Source organism: Bos taurus, chromosome 21, assembly GCF_002263795.3.
Source record: "Bos taurus isolate L1 Dominette 01449 registration number 42190680 breed Hereford chromosome 21, ARS-UCD2.0, whole genome shotgun sequence".
Taxonomy (NCBI): Eukaryota; Metazoa; Chordata; class Mammalia; order Artiodactyla; family Bovidae; genus Bos; species Bos taurus.
Genome location: NC_037348.1, coordinates 6067184 through 6085763, shown reverse-complemented (window position 1 = coordinate 6085763; position 18580 = coordinate 6067184). Strand labels below are relative to the sequence as shown.

General features: G+C 41.0%; 1 protein-coding gene across 2 annotated transcripts in view; it reads right to left on the bottom strand.

Annotated features, from left to right (window-relative positions):
• Window positions 1-16816, bottom strand: part of CERS3 (ceramide synthase 3) — a 170185-nt gene extending 153369 nt beyond the window's left edge. Inside the window, exon 1 of one of the 2 annotated variants that reach the window (XM_059879159.1) lies at window positions 16485-16816. In XM_059879159.1, the coding sequence (XP_059735142.1) occupies window positions 16485-16591 (107 nt within the window). In that variant the 5' untranslated portion in view covers window positions 16592-16816. 2 annotated transcript variants of the gene reach the window in all.
• Between the last annotated feature and the right edge of the window lie 1764 nt (window positions 16817-18580).

Genomic DNA, 18580 nt, shown 5'->3' with positions numbered 1-18580 from the left:
TCAGGGCAACATGATGAAGCAAGCCCCCAATTTTAATATTTAAAATATTTGCTTATGAAATATTTTCAACTGCCTCTGCAGAAGGAAGCATCCCTTGGAAAAGAACAAGATGACAAAGATTCACATAGTCTTCAGATAAGGGTGGCATGCATGGGTGTGACGGCCTACAGCACAGGACAGGGATGCAGTGAAGAAGTGCAGAAAAATAACCTCAATTACACGTTCCCAGCAGCTTTCTTCTTTGACTAAGAAATCATTAAAAAATAACAATAGAAAGGGGGATTTTTTCCCCCTAGCAAGTAGTGCTGGCATGAAATTGGGAAACTGGGCACCTTCTGCCATAGTCACTATTTCCTCCTTTGAGCCTTCCTCAACCAGGGCAACTTCACTGCCTACGGCCACCAGCTCTCGCTACTTACTCACCCAAAGAAAATAACTTGTAAGACCTCAAAACTGAAAAGAACCAGTCATTCCTGTCCAGGTCTATCTAATGCAAGAAGTTCCTTAATGAAAAAAAATGCAGGTAACACCCAGGTTTTAAGTAGACGGGGGAAAGACAGAGACAGAGAGAGACATGTGGCATATTTGCAAAGTCTAGAATACAGAGAAAATATCTCATCTATTAATTATACTTTTGGGAGAATTAATGATTAAAATCATGGCTTTAAATTTATGGATCTTTTGCCTGCAAAAGTACCTGGAGGGAAAAACATCCTGGGTATATTGTATGAAAATGTAACATATTATTTAAAAACAAAAATTTCCCTAGGTTTCTACACTTCTCAAATATACATTCTTTTGAAAAGGGCATCCTTAAATTTCTTTCCAATATATATTTATATGATTTTCATTTGTCTCTTGGATTTCTGCCATTAGCTGCTGTGAATCAAAGAAAATACCACGCTGACACATACCAAGGTCCCAAGTCAGTGCCACACCAGGTATAGCACCAACTCCTTTTCCCTTGCTGGGGAAGCTCCAACATGTGCCAGTTCAACCTGCTGCTACTCTACTGATCATGAGGTGGGATCTACAGGTTTCTAAGCCTTTCTAAAATTTCTTCTTCTCTAAACTAAAATTTATTGAGTATTTCCTCAATTTTTTTTTTCTGCTAAACCATACAGTAACCTGATTCTGTAAAGCAGGGGCACTTGGGAACCTAGAGAAAAGTGGTGGAACTGGGGCTGGGCTGACCCACAGGGCAGGTTGCTGGTACCACGTGCTGTAAGAGGGGATTCCAAGTTCCCCTGTGTCATTCATGTTGGTGAAACTTAATTATAAACGTCTTAAGGTTGACCAAAAACAAAAAGATGCTGGGAAAGTAAACAAAATAATCGTATGATATTCAATTCCTACTGTACTGAAGAGCACAGATCCAGAACTTTAATGTTTTACCTGTCACATCCATATTAACACTTAGATCTTTATACATTTTGAGTTTAGAAACAAGATTTTGTCCATATAGATATTCAAATGGTCATTCTTTCCTTATAGTATCTATAATGTTATAAACCAAGGGTCCAATATGTATTGGAGTTAATGTATTGCAACTGATACGTAAAGCAGAGGTCTGTTTTTGGAATTTCTAGTCTTTTTCATGGGTCTAGTGTGATTTTGACTTTAATATATATATTTTAAATTACCTAGTTAAGTCTTCCTTTCAGCTAGTACTGAGAACCACTACCAGCTACAAAGGCTTTCCTGGTGGCTCAGTGGTAAAGAATCTGTCTGCAACACAGGAGACTCAGGTTTGATCCCTGGGCCTGGAAGATCCCTTTGAGGAGGGCATGGCAACCCACTCCAGTATTCTTGCCTGGAGAATCCCATGAACAGAGGAGCCAGGCAGGCTACAGTCCATAGGGTGGCAAAGAGTCAGACATGAGTGATGCATGCACCAGCTACAAAATTATTAGGTCAGGCCAGAAAGGTTATGCAGTGGAATGGAATAGAAGAGAAAACATCAATACATATCAAATATTGTTTGGGAAACTTTTTCCAATTAATGTGTGTGTACATTCTAAGTGGAGATCTGGAAGTATTTACCATCAGTGATCACCAAAAAACAAACAACAAAAAAAGGTTTGAAAACCACTGCTAAAATGTAACCTGTGAAAAAATTACTTAGGAAAATCCAACCTGAATATTATTTTACAGCCATCATCTAGCAAAGTTCTGAAGTTTTTCTCTTTCACAGGTGGTCGTAGACCAGAATTCACAGAAAGCAGGTATACGGGAAACAAGCACGGGAAAGCCAAGCTAATGCAACAAGAGGAGCTCATCACAAGTCTGTAGTGCTGACCCAAGGTCAGAAGGAACAGTGAGCCTGTGATGGGAACATCACACATGAAAACTGCTCATCTGCACAGTTTGAGATTTGTTCAGCATCAGCATATTTTACAGTTTTAAAGCTTTAATCAGATGTCAAGCAAGAAAACAAAATTTGAGGGGAAGAAATTGAAGCCAATTTAGTTATTAAATGATGTTAAGTAATCTTCATTATTGAAGAAAAGGCTCTTAGAATTTTTGCTTGAATCTTGAAATAATTATTGTTCAGCCTGTCAGTCTAACCAGTGAGTATTTATTGACTATCTGCTAAAGTGTGTCTGGCCAATGAAACCAAATAAAAGAAATAGGCCTTGTTTTTGAACATAAGGACTTTATAAAGAACAAGTGGATTGTGCCATATGATTTTCCCTTCCTAATTACTTCATTGTAGAATATGGAAATGTAAGTAAAAATGATTTCAAATCCCTCAATGTAATATTTTATCTTTTCAAATAACCTAAATATATGTATTAGCTGTGAATTTTACAGTTTTCCCATTAATGAGAATTGTATTTGGTAATTATTTCACAATATATACAAATATTATTATGTAACAACATCTGAAACTAATATGTAAATTATATCTCAGTTTTTTAAAAAGCTAGAAAACTGCTTCCATTTCTCCTTTCTCCAGGCCCAGTGACCACACACCATGTATTTCAGAGGGCAGAAGGCCCAATCTATCGCACTCTATGACATGAGAACTACAGTTTTGCTGCACACACAAAGTCTGTATCTTTTGATTTTGTTTTTATATTATGCACATGAATGTGTGTGTGTGTGTCTGTGTCTATGTCATGTGTGTGCATGTGTGTGTGTGTGTGTGTCTGTGTGGGGTATGTTTGTGTATACCAATCCTGAGCAGAGGGATTTAGAAATTCTGGTTAAGTATCTCAGTTTCCTGGTATTTCCTGAAGATATAATTCAGGGAAAAAAGGGAACCTTTTCATTGAGTTGGAATTTCTGTACACTAAATGCCAGCTATGCATCAGGTCTCTGGTCAGCTCAGTTCACACTCCTTAGAACACTAAACAACTGCTCTCCAAAGACTTGCCAGTGACCACGTGGGCAAAAAAATAAAGAGAAAATGGTTTTTAAAATGAACCAAAACATTTTCTATTTGAGCAGCATATAAACACTCACTGCCTGGAAAATTCTAAATCCTCCTACCTGGGAAAGGAGGAATGTATCTCAAGGTCACATCCCCTCTTACACAGCTCTCTTCCATTTGTTAGTGGGTTTCTGCAGACTTTAAGGTCTGATAATAATGAAATTTCAAAATAATTTAACTGTTTCAAAACAGTGACTTCTGCAGTCCACTTATAATCAAACGTCTATCCCCCATTCACAGAAATCCCTGGAGAGAATTCAGGCTATTACAGTATTATATAAGGTTAAAGATTCTTAATCTCTCCATCCACCTGCTCTTTGAGGGTTTATTACCTAAGCCTTAATTAGGCTTTTAACTTAGTTTATATTTTCATCCTTTAAAATCCTTGCTACAAGACACAATCTGAAGGCAACGTGACCCATAAAATGATGAGACTGACCGTTGGACTGGGCTTACAAAAGTAAGTCTTGTCACTTTACAAAGCCTTCTTTCATAATGCCAACTCTCTGGTCTGGGCTGACACAGAGTTGTTCAGTCATTCTGGATCTACCAACTACATAAAAAAACTCAGGGTGTATAAGACCAACAAGGGCAGTGGTATTGGGTATGCAGGTGTTGCCAGGAAAAGGAAGAATACAGTTGTATTGGATTCCAGAGGGAGCTTCCCTGTGTCCCTCTCGTATCTTTCTGAGATGATCTGCAGTTTATTGGGATTCAAAGTTAGGGACAGATGCCAAAATACTATTCTTGATGCCAATTGGCCTACTTAACTCCAGGCTTTTAGCTGGTAAATAAGTCAGTTGCTCTTGCCCTCAATCTGTCTTTATAAAGGTATATTATCTCCAGTTCAAGCTTTGTCCCTAAATTCACACTGGGAAGGCCCTGGAAAGCCCAGGGCTCTTGAGTAGATGGCCTGGGACCTAAAGCACATGAATGGTTGCCACACTACACTCTGTTTCATGAGTTCTTGGAGCCAGACCCTCCTCCCACACCTCTCCTGTCAGTAATGCTTCTACTATGGCTTTGTGGGCCCAGGAAAACTCAGATGAATTCTGTGTGTGTGCGCGTGTGTGTAAATGTTTGCATAAAAGCACATCCTTCCTGACCTCTAACTCTGAAATGATTAGCAGAACAAACTGACTTTTGTAAAAGAAGTATCTGATGTTCTTGCTTTTTGCCAAATTCTACTATATTTTAGGGGAATCTTGACACAGGACTTTCATTACCCTGCTTCAGAGGCTATGTCAAAGCCAGACTGTATCCACGATAAAGGGTCTCAATAATCATAATGTAATTTTCACAGAAAGTCAGTCACACAATGATATAATAAATAAGCACCAGTCAGCTCCATGAGGGCAGGGTCTTGCCTCTGTTGTCACTGCTGATATCCCCATGCCCAGAACAGGATCCAGCATGTCAAAGCTTCAACAAGTTATTGGAGAAATGACTATTATTGATCGAAAGTCTACCATTTTTCAATCATGCAGATGGCACTTTCGTTATTTGTCTCTCTAGTCCTTATAACAAGGCTATATGATGGACATTATTACAATTAGCTTATAAACAAGGAAACTGAGGTTTGAAGAATTTCACTAACTTGCCTAGGTCACATAGCAGGGACTCAAATCTAGGTCTGTCTGCCTTTCTAGTCCATGTTCAGTCAACTTCATCATGACTTCACTCCCAGAGCAGAAGCAAATATAGATTCATGCTTGGTCTTTTGCTCTATCAGATATCAAAATTTTCATATTATGGATTCAGAAACTCCTCCATGTGACAAGGACTCATAAAGGGCTGATGGAAAAGGATAGGAATACAGAGGGCTCCAATCATACATATATTCTGTGTGCAGAAAGGCAACAGAGTTCTGGCTCTCTCACCTCCCTACTACGCTGCTATAAATCTGAGACTAAATTTCCTTATCTGAAAATGACATGAGTCTTGTCTCACTGAATTAAATGTGAAATGCATAAATACACAGTAAGGATTCAATTAGTGCAGTTTACTGCTAAACCCAGAATTATCTTCAAACTTATGGAAATTAATGTGATTGCTTTTAGAAATGACAGAAATTTTTTAATGGGAAGACTATACAATTATTATCTGTATCTATTTTCCTCTTCAAGAATTTATCCCTTTGTCCAGGATTTTACTGATGAAATTTTAAGTGGAAACCCAAGAGAAATGAAAGGTGTTGTTTAAAGTCTGAACCCTCACTTGTAGTGGAGAAAGACCTTGTATATTGCAGATTAATGAATGAATCATCATCCGGCAAGTTCCCCAAATTTCTTTCCCTTGCTCTGTATAAGGCTTTTCAGGAAATAAAATTGCTCAAAAGAATACCTTCACTAAACATGGGTTAGAAAAAATAGAGTTTTGCTTTTGTTTTGTTTTTCTGCACAAAGCTGGAAGTTTTAGAATTAATCAGCTAATGTCTTCTGGACATGACATTATCTCCCTCAAGATGGAACAAGCTTAAAAAAGCTTGTCACTGTGAGATGAGCAAGTTCTGCCTTGTTCCAAATTTATGACATTCTTAAGTAGTCTGAAGTGGCCTTTTCCATGCTGCCTGGAGATCCATGGGCACCCTTTTCATTTCAGCTTGAGTCAAGGCTTTCCAAATAAATCAAGCTACACTGACGCAGCGTTCAGCCTCACGTGATTTCACTCTCTGAACAATTCTTCCTGGGCCTTCACTGAATCAGTTTAAACTTGCCAAGAGCAAGTAATACAGGTTAGAAGTTTGAATTCACCATTTACTCATTACTAAAAATGTATCAAGCAAATGGCTTTGAACTTCTGTTTTCTGTCTCTCTCCTGCATCAGGCCAAAAAACAAACATTTTGATCATTTCTCTCTCTCTCTCATGCACACACACATACACAGAGTCAAGACCAACTTGGTTTTGAAGGTACTCAAATAATAACAACATCCGTAAGATGGTGCCTACCTTTCTGAAACTTCAGTGCACAAAGATGCCCCTGGCTTGTGAAAACAGTCAGAGCCAGACTCCCAGCGCTCCAGCCAGCTTCGTTCTCATCAGAGAGCAACACACCTCACTGCTGTGTAAGCTCTGAAATTCTTTCAGAGACCCACCCTCTAAAGTTGCAGGTCAAGATTTCTGACTGAGGGCAATCAGTGACGTGGGGCACAGCTCCTGGAGGACACCTTCAGGTTCTTCCTGATGCAATGCTGTTTTCTGTTTCACCACTTGGAGAGGAGAAAATTGGAATCCATTGAGACAGTGAATCACAAATGCATCAATTGCTTCATCGTCATTGCGTTTCAGTGCACACAGTAAAAAGTCATTCGTCAACTACTACTCAGGATAGTCTTGCTCTTTGTATTAAAAGGAAGGGGTTTAGTGGCTGAGAGAGACCCGAAACACTGCTAACAGCCCTGCACAGTTCTCTGAGCTGGTCTGACAGTGTATTACTCTCCAGAAGCCTGAAACGTGGGCATGGATTTTGCTAGCTAAATCACCACCACCACCACACCACAAAACTCATTAACTAAGGAGCATCACTCTTAGAAATGCAATTTTTCCACCTGTTTCCTAGCAATTGAGAAAAATCCCCTTTCTGAACCATAAAATGACCAAAAAAATCAGGTCATCTTTTCTTTTTAGAATAGTTGGATGCGATTCGCTTTCTTTTGATTTGTGTCTCAAAGAATAATCATCACAGACAAGGAAAGACAAACTCAGTAGCATGATAAAAACGTTGTTTGCCTGCTTCAGATGCTTCCATTTTAAAGGCAGGTGTCCCTCATTTTACAGAGCTTGAGATGTTACACCTTTTTGGGACCATTTTCACTTTCCTTTGTCTGAAGATGAAACAGCTGCAACCGTGGATTATTTAAAGATGCTCTGACAAGTAAAAAAGCTTCAACAAGTTGATTCCTGTCCGTCTCATAAGCCGAACCTTGCCTCCCAGGAGGTCTGGGCAGTGCTGCCTCCCTGAAAGCCTGGTTTGAAGCTCTCCTCATTGGCTGACTCTAACCGCTGAAAGACAGCTTTCTTCTTCTGTCAGCTTAATAGCTGACAGCAAAATAAAAGTTGACTAGAGGCAGAGAAGGGGAAAATGCCAGTTAGAAGTTCTCTGAAACTTTACAGTTTCTCAAATTTCCCTAATGAATTTAGTTCAAAGAAGGAAAACTGGTCAAGGCCCTTTCACTCAACACTTACTTATGCAATTCTCCTAGTCTGGTTTTCTCTTCTCAGATTTTTTCTATTAAAGGTTTCATAAATTTTAAAGCTCATTTGGCAGGCGGTGATCTGTCAGCAGATTGGGCAATGAATGCACAGACTGTGGTTCAGATCTTACCAGATCTTGCCAGGAGACTATGCAGAATTACCCCACACTGTACATTTCTAGTCTGTTGTTTAGTCGCTAAGCTGTCTCTGACTCTTTGCAACCCTATGAACTGCAGCACACCATGCTTCCCTGTCCTTCACTGTCTCCTGGAGTTTGCTCAAACCCATGTCCATTGAGTAGGTGATGTCTTCCAACTATCTCATCCTTTGTTGCCCCCTTCTCTGCTTGCCCTCAATCTTCCCCAGAATCAGAATCTCTTCCAGTGAGTTGGCTCTTTGTATCATGCGGCCAAAGGATTGGAGCTTCAGCATCAGTCCTTCCAATGAATATTCAGGACTGATTTCCTTTAGGATGGACTGGTTGGATCTCCTTGCAGACCAAGGGACTCTCAGAGTCTTCTCTAGCACCACAATTTGAAAGCATCAATTCTTCGGTGCTCAGCCTTCTTTATGGTCCAACTCTCACATTTGTACATGACTACTGGAAAAACCAGAGCTTTGACTATATGAACCTTTGTTAGCAAAGTGATGTCTCTGCTTTTTAATACTCAGTCTAGATTTGTCACAGGAGACAACCAGTCCTTTAGACTCTCCTCTTGCCCTTTCCCACTATTGTCCAGGCAACAGAAGCAGGCAACTTCCATGCCCGTCCATTGGCTGCTTTCTGCTCTCTCTTGCCTGATGGAAGTCTGACTCACCTGCCAAGTCCCACAGCTCTGACCCCACCCTGTTGTGTGTTTATAATGATATTACAGCACTCTACTCTACTATTACAACTTAGCTGGTTTTGTATCTGCTTCCCCACTACCCGGGCTTCTCTAGTGGCTCAATGGTAAAGAATCTGCCTGCAATGCAAGAGACACAGGAGATGTGGGCTGGATCCCTGGGTTGGGAAGATCCCCTATGTCTTGGAAGGAAGACATAGCAATACACTCCAGTATTCTTGCTGGGATAATCCCGTGGACAGAGGAGCCTGGCAGACTACAATCTGTGGGGTTGCAAGAGAGCTGGACTCGACCAAGCATGCATGTAGTCCCCACTACATTGGTAATTCCTCTGGAATATGCCTCACACATCCTTATATCCCTGGAGCTTAGCACCATGCTGAGCTGTTCAATACATGTTAATAGTTAACACCCCAACTTGTGGGCAACCAACACTCAGTTTCACTCTGCAGATATCTGGGGAAAAGGATACTTCTGAACTCTACTCTGGATTCCCTCAGAATTAAATAAGCCAAAACAGTACTGTAGGATCACAAGTTTGTCAATTATGTAGCTAAATATATGTCATCTACTGATAAGATGTATGTACAAATCAAAGATAAAGTATTTATACATAGCTCATAGCTTCTCTATCATCAAAAGAATCTCACATCTACTATATTTCTTGAGTCAAGGACAAGGTATAGTTCCTCCTTCTTTAGAGACAGATGAAAAACCTGTACAACAGAGGACAGCAGCTAGAGGGATAGAAGGGAGGAATTCTGGAGGTTTGCTGGTTGTGACCTGGGGGAGTTGTTAGCCTGAGTTCCTCTGAGGAGTTTCTCTGAGAAAGATAAACACAAACATGTTCCTTCCAGGACTCCTAAGGTAATGATTTTCTTTTTCCCTTTTTTTTTTCTCTTTCTCACTTGTGCCTCATGATAAATGTATCAGTTCATTGCTAACAGAAAACAGAGAATGCAAAGGAAGCATGACAGAGCAAGATGCATGTGTGGGTGTCATTTCCAGGAATTACTGTTTCATTTTATTAAAAAACTTTAGGACTTAAGACATTAAATCAGTTTTATATATTTGAATCCCCATTCAGTTCAGTTCAGTTCAGTCGCTCAGTTGTGTCTGACTCTTTGTGACCCCATGAATCACACCATGCCAGACCTCCCTGTCCATCACCAACTCCCGGAGTTCACTCAGACTCATGTCCATTGAGTCAGTGATGCCATCCAGCCATCTCATCCTCTGTCGTCCCCTTCTCCTCCTGCCCCCAATCCCTCCCAGCATCAGAGTCTTTTCCAATGAGTCAACTCTTCGCATGAGGTGGCCAAAGTACCAGAGTTTCAGCTTTAGCATCATTCCTTCCAAAGAAATCCCAGGGCTGATCTCCTTCAGAATGGACTGCTTGGATCTCCCTTCAGTCCAAGGGACTCTCAAGAGTCTTCTCCAACACCACAGTTCAAAAGCATCAATTCTTCGGTGCTCAGCTTTCTTCACAGTCCAACTCTCGCATCCATACATGACTACTGGAAAAACAATAGCCTTGACTAGACGGACCTTTGTTGGCAAAGTAATGTCTCTGCTTTTCAATATGCTATCTAGGTTGGACATAACTTTCCTTCAAAGGAGTAAGCGTCTTTTAATTTCATGGCTGCAATCACCATCTGCAATGATTTTGGAGCCCAAAAACATAAAGTTTGACACTGTTTCCACTGTTTCCCCATCTATTTCCCATGAAGTGATGGGATCAGATGCCATGATCTTAGTTTTCTGAATGTTGAGCTTTAAGCCAACTTTTTCACTCTCCTCTTTCACTTTCATCAAGAGGCTTTTTAGTTCCTCTTCACTTTCTGCCATAAGGGTGGTGTCATCTGCATATCTGAGGTGATTGAGATCTCTCCTGGCAATCTTGATTCCAGCTTGTGCTTCTTCCAGCCCAGCGTTTCTCATGATGTACTCTGCATAGAAGTTCAATAAGCAGGGTGACAATATACAGCCTCAACATACTCCTTTTCCTATTTGGAACCAGTCTGTTGTTCCATGTCCAGTTCTAACTGTTGCTTCCTGACCTGCATATAGGTTTCTCAAGAGGCTGGTCATTAATAGATATTAAATCATTTATTAAAATATTAGTGATTCACTACATTTTAAAAAGTGAATATTACCTCTGACAATAAAAGGTAAGCAATCAAGCCTGATAAGAGTGGAGAGGTTTCGAGGGGAGTAATAAGACATGTGTTATAAAACGGATGAGTTTTTATACACAGAGCAATCTTGTCACTAAATGTTACTAAAGTAAGAAAGAGTGTAAAGAATAGTTCACAGTGTAAAAGAGGGGCAGAGGATAAAAGCAGGCAAATCCAATCCGGACTTTGGAGGACTATTTTGGAACTTAGAGGAGGAACATAGAGGAAGCAGGACACAGGGAACGGACTGTGGGCCCCAACGGGAAGCAGACCCCTAGATATGGGGCCACAGCTCCACTGGCAAGGACCAGAGGGCACCCAGCTGCATGTGGTATGGACATGGAGGAAAGGGAAGCAGGGCAGCTTCTGATATTCTAAGCTGTGTGTTATATTTGAGACCAAATCTTAATTTTCTAGAGAAGAAAATATAAGTTTAATAGAGTTTATCTGCTTTTCTCCTCAAAGGAGAGAATCTCTTTCAAAAAACAGTTATCTGGCTATGTGAGCAGGCTCTCCACAGCCTTGTTTACCAGCCCCGGTGAGGGCCAACCAAACGGTCTCTGCCTTGGTGATGGGGCAGGCCACATCTCAGCTGGTCTCCTCCAGAAAGTTTTTGCTGCTGAACCCAGTGCCTCTTTGTGCTCATTGTGTGATCTTACTCTTACTGACTGCGTGACTCCAGACAAGTCACTTAAGTCTCAGTTCCTCGGGTTTCTCAGCTGCAAAATGGGGAAAATAACAGCAATATCTTACAGAGTTAGGAAAACATTAAATTAGTTAATATCCATCAAAGCTCTTAGAAGAGTACCTGGCACATAGTAAACACTTTGTAGATTTTAGCTATGATTATAATAACCAATATTATTAATATATTTAATCTATATGCTTTATTCCTATGTTTATTCCTAATAGACTTTATTTTTTTGCACATAGACTTAGTTTCTCCAATTAAATCTTGATTATAAGGATTGTATAAAGTTTTCAAGTAGCACCCATGACCATTCTCTGAACACAGTATTTGTTCATTATCTCACTTAGCATGCATTTACTGGCTTCATACTATGTGCCAAACATAAAACATTATGTGTTTTGAAGGCTCTAAGGATCTCAAGAATAAAAATACAGAGTGACTTCCCAAACTGATACAGATGCATATTCACAGAGATGAGCAGAATTGTTCACTAACCCTATAATAAAGAGTGCAGAGGGAAATGGACACATGTACATGTGGTACGAGTATATCTATATGCTCTACCCAGGTGCACACTGGGACCATAGAGGAGACAGACTTCAAAATTTACTACTTCATAGCCTTTGTGCATGCAAGTATAAGCCATGGATTTTAAAAGAGGAGCTCAGACTGCATAGTATGGCATCAGGAAACAGACTGGAGTTGGCAGATAAACTTTTCATCCTCAAAATCATTAACCCCATGATTGTTCCAGTCTGTGAAGGCTTGAATTGGTAGCTTTAACATCTATATTCCCTTAATCCAACATTGTGCCAAGCATTCCATATACCTTATGAGTTGTACCAGCACTACACAGGTGTGAAGAAAGAGGAGGTAGGAAGGAGATGAGTGTTTGAATAAATATCTGGGCCACTGACACCATGTTATGAATACCAGACAATCAGGAAACAAAATGCCCCTTATATATCCAGTCATCATTCATTCATGTATTGTATAAGCTGCTTGAAACACAAAGATGAAAGCGAGACCCCTGAGCTCAATGAGCTTCCTGTCTATCTTTTCCCTCTCACTCACCTTCTCCCTCTATCCCATACCCTACATACCATGTGCCAACAAACAACCAAGAGAAGGTGTGCTTGGCAACCTGAGACCACCAAGGATGGGCACCTCTCTTCAGCTTGTGAATTCTTGGGAGAAAGTTTTTTAAAGGCAGGATGGAGTCCTTTATGAAAAACACAAGCTGGACTAAATTTCATGATGACAGCAACTAAGATTCATTCCCAAGAATAAGAACTCACACTTCTCTCTCCTTATTTGACTTTGATACTCCACAGGGCATTAGAAATACAGACCAGGCTTGAGACACAGACTGAGCATGTGTGGGTTTGTGGCTGTTGAACAGGTGCGGACAGCCTTTGGTCATTTCCAGACCCTCCTAAAATAAAGTTCTAGGACAAATGCATTTCCCCTCATTGGTTGTATTTGTGCCATCAAAGCATCTACAGTGACCAGAACACTGTGGTGTGACTGAAAGTAGTACTGAAATTCTAGTCCTGGGGTCTGTGTCCTGTCTCCGTCTAGTCTCTGAGGGAGAGCTGCCCTCCTCCTTTAGAGCACTCTAAAAACACAGCCTACAACAAAATACTTCCTTGTTCCAGAACTTACGGCTTCTTTATGCTGGTTACGTGAAATCTAACTTCCACGACTGTCTATTTCCTAGTCACTCCTCCAAACTATGATCCCAGGCAGCCTATCCCACTTTGCTCCCCACTGTCCCCCAATACCAATCTCCTCTTGGGGTGAGCCAGTGGCTATGCTCATGCCCTGCCTGCTATCCCTCCTTATCCAAGCCCCACCCATTTCCTCTGGGAAACTTTGCCTCTCAAAGCAACTTGAATCAACCTTTCTCTTTACATTTATCATCCAAGTCATACCATCAGGCCCATTTTATGTGCAGTCCCATTCTTTAATAGTACAGCACAAAAATCCTCTTGTAACTCAAATTGATCAGTATATTCCTTGTCTCCCCTAGGCTGTAAACAGCCTGTGAGCCCAGATCTCACCCCAGAAACACTACTAGGTTCATAGGAGACGCTCAGTAAATACTAGTTACGGATCTGATAATATGCTTTCCTCCTATGTTTTAAGCTGCATGTACCTTCTGCTGCTGTTCTTCCTCCTTCCATGGTATTTTCATTCCTTCAACAATTATTTATTGAGCACCTCCTATGTGCCTGGAAATAGGAAATCACAGTGAACAAGGCAGCGATGGTCCCCGCTTTCTAGCTACTTAAGGATCTCAAACTTTGGCTATTGCTGGAAAAAGCAAGCACATTCCCTGAATGTCAACACTCACTTGCTCTATTAACAGATCAACTGAACTACACAGTGAGTGCTGGAGTCTAACACTTTGAAAGAGACTAAAGGGATATGAGCAAAATACCACTCAGACTAATTATAAAGTGCCCCTCACAGGTTTCTACTGAGATCCAAATTGAGGAAAAACAATCCCCCACCTTCTTAACCTCTTTTGTGTTAGGCTGGTTTTGAATTAGAAATTTAGATTATCACTTTATTTGTTTCACTGTTGGGTGCGGTCTGAAAGTGTCCAATAGGACAGGATGATTTCCATTCATTTATCTCTTTTTAAAATAGATGCCTTATCATTTCTCTGGAATAAAACTGCCAAATATTAGTTCCTCTTAAAATAAATCAGGTATAAAAATTGTTTCGCTAAAAACTAATAAGATGCATCACCAAATATTTACATGAATAATTTATGGTTATAATGTTCATTAATTCATACATTTGTGGAATTCCTATCATAGCAGTTACCAGTAAGTACAGTTAAAAAAAATAGGTTGCTTGATGATGGTAAACTGTTTGCAAGGTCCATTTGAAAAATAAAACATTAGCCAGTTACAATTAAATGTCTGACTGACACATTAGAGAATAAATTATACATTGGGAAATTAGTTTCAACAACTATAGTCCAAACTTTAAGTTATCTAAATCCTTAAAATAAAAATCAACCAACCAACTAGTCAACAAATAAACACAAATACAAAATGTAAAAATAATTATTATAGCAAGCATCACTGACTGAATGAACAAGAATCTGAACAAACTCCAGGAGATAGTGAAGGACAGGGAAGCCTGGCATGCTTCAGTCCATGGGGTTGCAAAGAGCTGGACACCACTTAGTGACTGAACAACAACAACCATTAAGAGCTTTAAATTTTAGTTAAAAAATTTAAAAAATCTCTTATCAAAGCTGAAAAGAAAAACATCTTTGAATAGCAAAACCCCTTTGACATCAGATATGCTCTGAATCAGGTTTTTAGAAAAAGTAACATCATAAGTAGGACAGATCAGAAAACTCTCAGATTATTTAACTTCATTACTGAATTTTAGCAGGGAAAATGCAAAGCAAAGATCTTCATATGGTCACACATGGCAACAACAGACATAACCTATAAATCATGCATATTTTCACAATAACAATGATGGGGTTTGTGGCTTCTATTATCAGCAACCACTAGAGTGACTGATCTCATATATTGGAGCAATTTTACCATTCCATTCCTTACACATCAACAACCATCTACAATGAACGTGATGGATCAGATACCCAAATACATGCCATACTAATACCATGTAAAGTAATTATAAAACATGGAGCTAATTAGGGCAGAAATACCATTTGACTCTTTCATAGTTTCAATCTTTGCAAATAATTGTTATCAAGATAAATTATTATTACTGCAAGGTTACTTTCTATACATGTAACATATTTGTCCTGATCTAAACCTGTAACAATTTTTAAGATGTAATACACAATAAGTAAACTTTATATTACAACCTAGTACAAATATACTTGTTAAATATACATAACTGGAACCTTACCCAATGGTTCAGTGGGTAAAGAGTCTGCCTGCAATGCAAGAGACTCAGGAGACACAGTTTTGATCCCTGGGTTGGGAAGATCCTCTTGAGGAGGAAATGGCAACCCACTCCAGTATTCTTGCCTGAAAAATCCCATGGACAGAGAAGCCTGGTGGGCTGTAGTCCATGGGGCCAGAGTCAGACACAACTGAGCATGCTCGCTCAACTCAAAGTTTCACAAAACAATACTTATTCATACTATTTATAATGTACTCTCTTGTCTATTCTAATCTTAAAAAATGCTGGTCTGGACCTACTAAATTTGTTTACTGAACAATTAATGGAAGATAAGGCACAATTTACAGTAGGCAAACCAACTTAACTGGATCAATTTACCCTTTCTACAACTTCACATTCCACCCCACACCCCCATTTCAGTTGATTTAAATTTAAATGATTTCTTTTACCCCCCATTTTCTGATGGGGTAAAAGAAAAACTGGAATAAACATCAAAAATCACAGGGTGATTTAGGCCTACAAGCTATAACTATGAGGAATAGGATGGGTGCCTTTTTCATCTTTGAGGTCCCAGCACCCAGATCTCACAACTGGGTGTAAACACATACTGGGTCCTTGATACATTTGGTTGAATTTTAGAGTAAAAAAAGGGTATTGTTAAGAGTTTCCTTAAGGTCACACAGGGATAATAACTTTCACCTGAGAAAAACGAAGCCCCTGAAGAAGTGCTGGCCAGGGATACAGAGGGCACGGCGGTCTGTGAATCGAGTCTAGGCCTTGAGTCCACTTCCGGACAGTCCCGGGGTCCCTTACCTTGAACTCCACAGAAATGTGGGCTTGACCCCTAGTCACCCGAATGAGAAGATGGAGCCAACCCAGCAATTCACAAAAACCCATGAAGGCAAGACAAAGAGGGAAACCCGCTTGGCACTGGAGTCCTGGCACAAGTCTAACCGACTTTGCAAGGCCGGTAGGCAGACTGCAGCGAGACGGCGGAGACTCGGCCCAGGACTGGGCAGGGCTGCGGCCTGATGGAGGCCAGGGCCGGACCTGGCCTCGACCTGCGCCGGGAAGGGGCCTGGTACACGGCTGACCGGCGGACGGGGCATGGCCTCGGCATGCATCAGCACAAGGGCCTCTGACACGGCCTGCGCGGGGACCGGACCGGGACAGACCTCAGCCTGCGAGGCGCCGGCACGCAGCAGGCCGCGGGCCCCGAGCCACACCCTCTCCGCACCTTTCTCTCTTGGGCCTGAGGCTGGGCTCCGTCGCCAAGCCGAGCCAGGCGGCCAGTGCGGCGGTGCATCCTGGGACGCAGGCCAGGCGGCCAGTGCGACGGTGCATCCTGGGATACAGGGCGGCTCATGGTCGCTGAGTGCGCGGTGCCCGGGCTGGGCGGGGACTGGGGGGCCCGCAGGCCGCCACCCACCAACAATGTGCTGACGGTGGCAGGGACTTCACCTGGGGCGGCACCTCCTCCGACATGCACACTGACACGGTAACAGGGGCTAAGTAACTTGTCCGCGGCTGCCACATAGCACAACTGGGCTTTGAATCTGGGTTTTTCATTATTTCAAACCCGGTGCCCTTGCTACTCAACTACACAACCTCTCCAGGGGGCAAATACCACTGTAACTGGCCTACAGACTGTTTACAACTTGGAGCGTAGGGACAGGAATAGGACCCGCATTTGCAGTGATCTCTCATTACAATGTTGAATGAAGACATAGATCGGAACTGGAAGACATAAAATGGGGCAGTAAAAAAAAAAAAAAAAAAGCTCCAGTAAAAGGGGAGTGTTATTCTTTTGAATATTTTATTAAAATATAATTCTATGACAGTCGTTTATAGATAAGATAGTATAGTGTGGTAAGGAAAATGGGCTTTGGAGCCAGAGAGTCCTGGGTTTAAACTTTGACTCTTCAATTTATTAATTTTGGGTTGTGTGACCTTGGACTTTTTAGTATTTTTAAATGCTTTTTTCCTCGTGAGTAAAATAAGGATAATAATTACTCGTTGCAGGTTGTCCTAAGGATTAAATGAGAAAAAACAGTCTGGAAAGTATTTAGTATGCTACTGCTGCTGCTGCTGCTGCTGCCAAGTCGCTTCAGTCGTGTCCAACTCTGTGCGACCCCATAGACGGCAGCCCACCAGGCCCCGCCGTCCCTGGGATTCTCCAGGCAAGAACACTGGAGTGGGTTGCCATTTCCTTCTCCAGTGCATGAAAGGGAAAAGTGAAAGTGAAGTCGCTCAGTCGTGTCCGACTCTTCGCGACCCCGTGGACTGCAGCCTACCAGGCTCCTCCATCCATGGGATTTTCCAGGCAAGAAAATGGAGTGGGTTGCCATTTTCTTCTCCAGTGAAGAAGGGCAGAGTTCAGATATTCCACCAGAATACACAGAAAAGAGAACAAAGTTAAGAGTGTTAAGAGAGGAAATTAAGCATGGAGATTAGAAAGCAGAAGCTCAATCTGCAAATAAATGATTTAAAAAATGAAATGTAAACACTTGCCATGAAGGCATGGCAAAAGGGATCCCGGGGAACATATCTGGGATGGTATGTAAGACTCATCTTGTTCCAGGCAAGAATACTCAAAAGGGAGCCAGACCTAGACAGAACCTCAGGAAGTTCTTGAATTTCAAGGACAATACATTATTTTGGACACAGCCATCAGAAAATCAGATAACCTAAAAATAATCAAATAAGGATGGTTTCAGCTTTCTCTTCCAGAAGCTAGGGATATAAAACAATAGAATAAAAATGGCAACAGTTTAAGAAAAGTTGCAACACAAAAACTATTCCCAAACAAGTTGTCATTCAGGTCAACAAAATGAATGGTAACCAAAAGACATTCTGGTACACAATATAGGAGGTCTCAGAAAATATATCCCTCTTCCTAGAAAAACTGCTGAGAGGTACCCTAGACTTCCCTCTTGGAAACATTACCCAAGAGGAGCCAAAATTGAGATTAGTTCATTGGATACAGTGTGAAACATAGTTAAGACTAACAAATAAAATGGTGATAATAAAATGGCATCTAAAAGGCAAAAGTAAAATTTATGTCAGTTATACATTCTAGAGGAAGCTAGAAGCTTCCTAGAAGCTTTGGGGGGCCGGGATGGGGCGGGGGGGGGACAACATTTTGGTTAATGAATTCAGATGAAATTAATAATGGCCAGAAAACTAAATGGGGCAAGAAAAGGAAAAGTGAACTAAATTTGGCACATAATGGAGTCTAGGCTTATGGCTTCAGTCTTGGCTTTGATGATAAAGGAATTTTCAAACATGTTTTTTGAAAGCATAAAAGGTAATGATTTGTATAGTTTAAAAAGT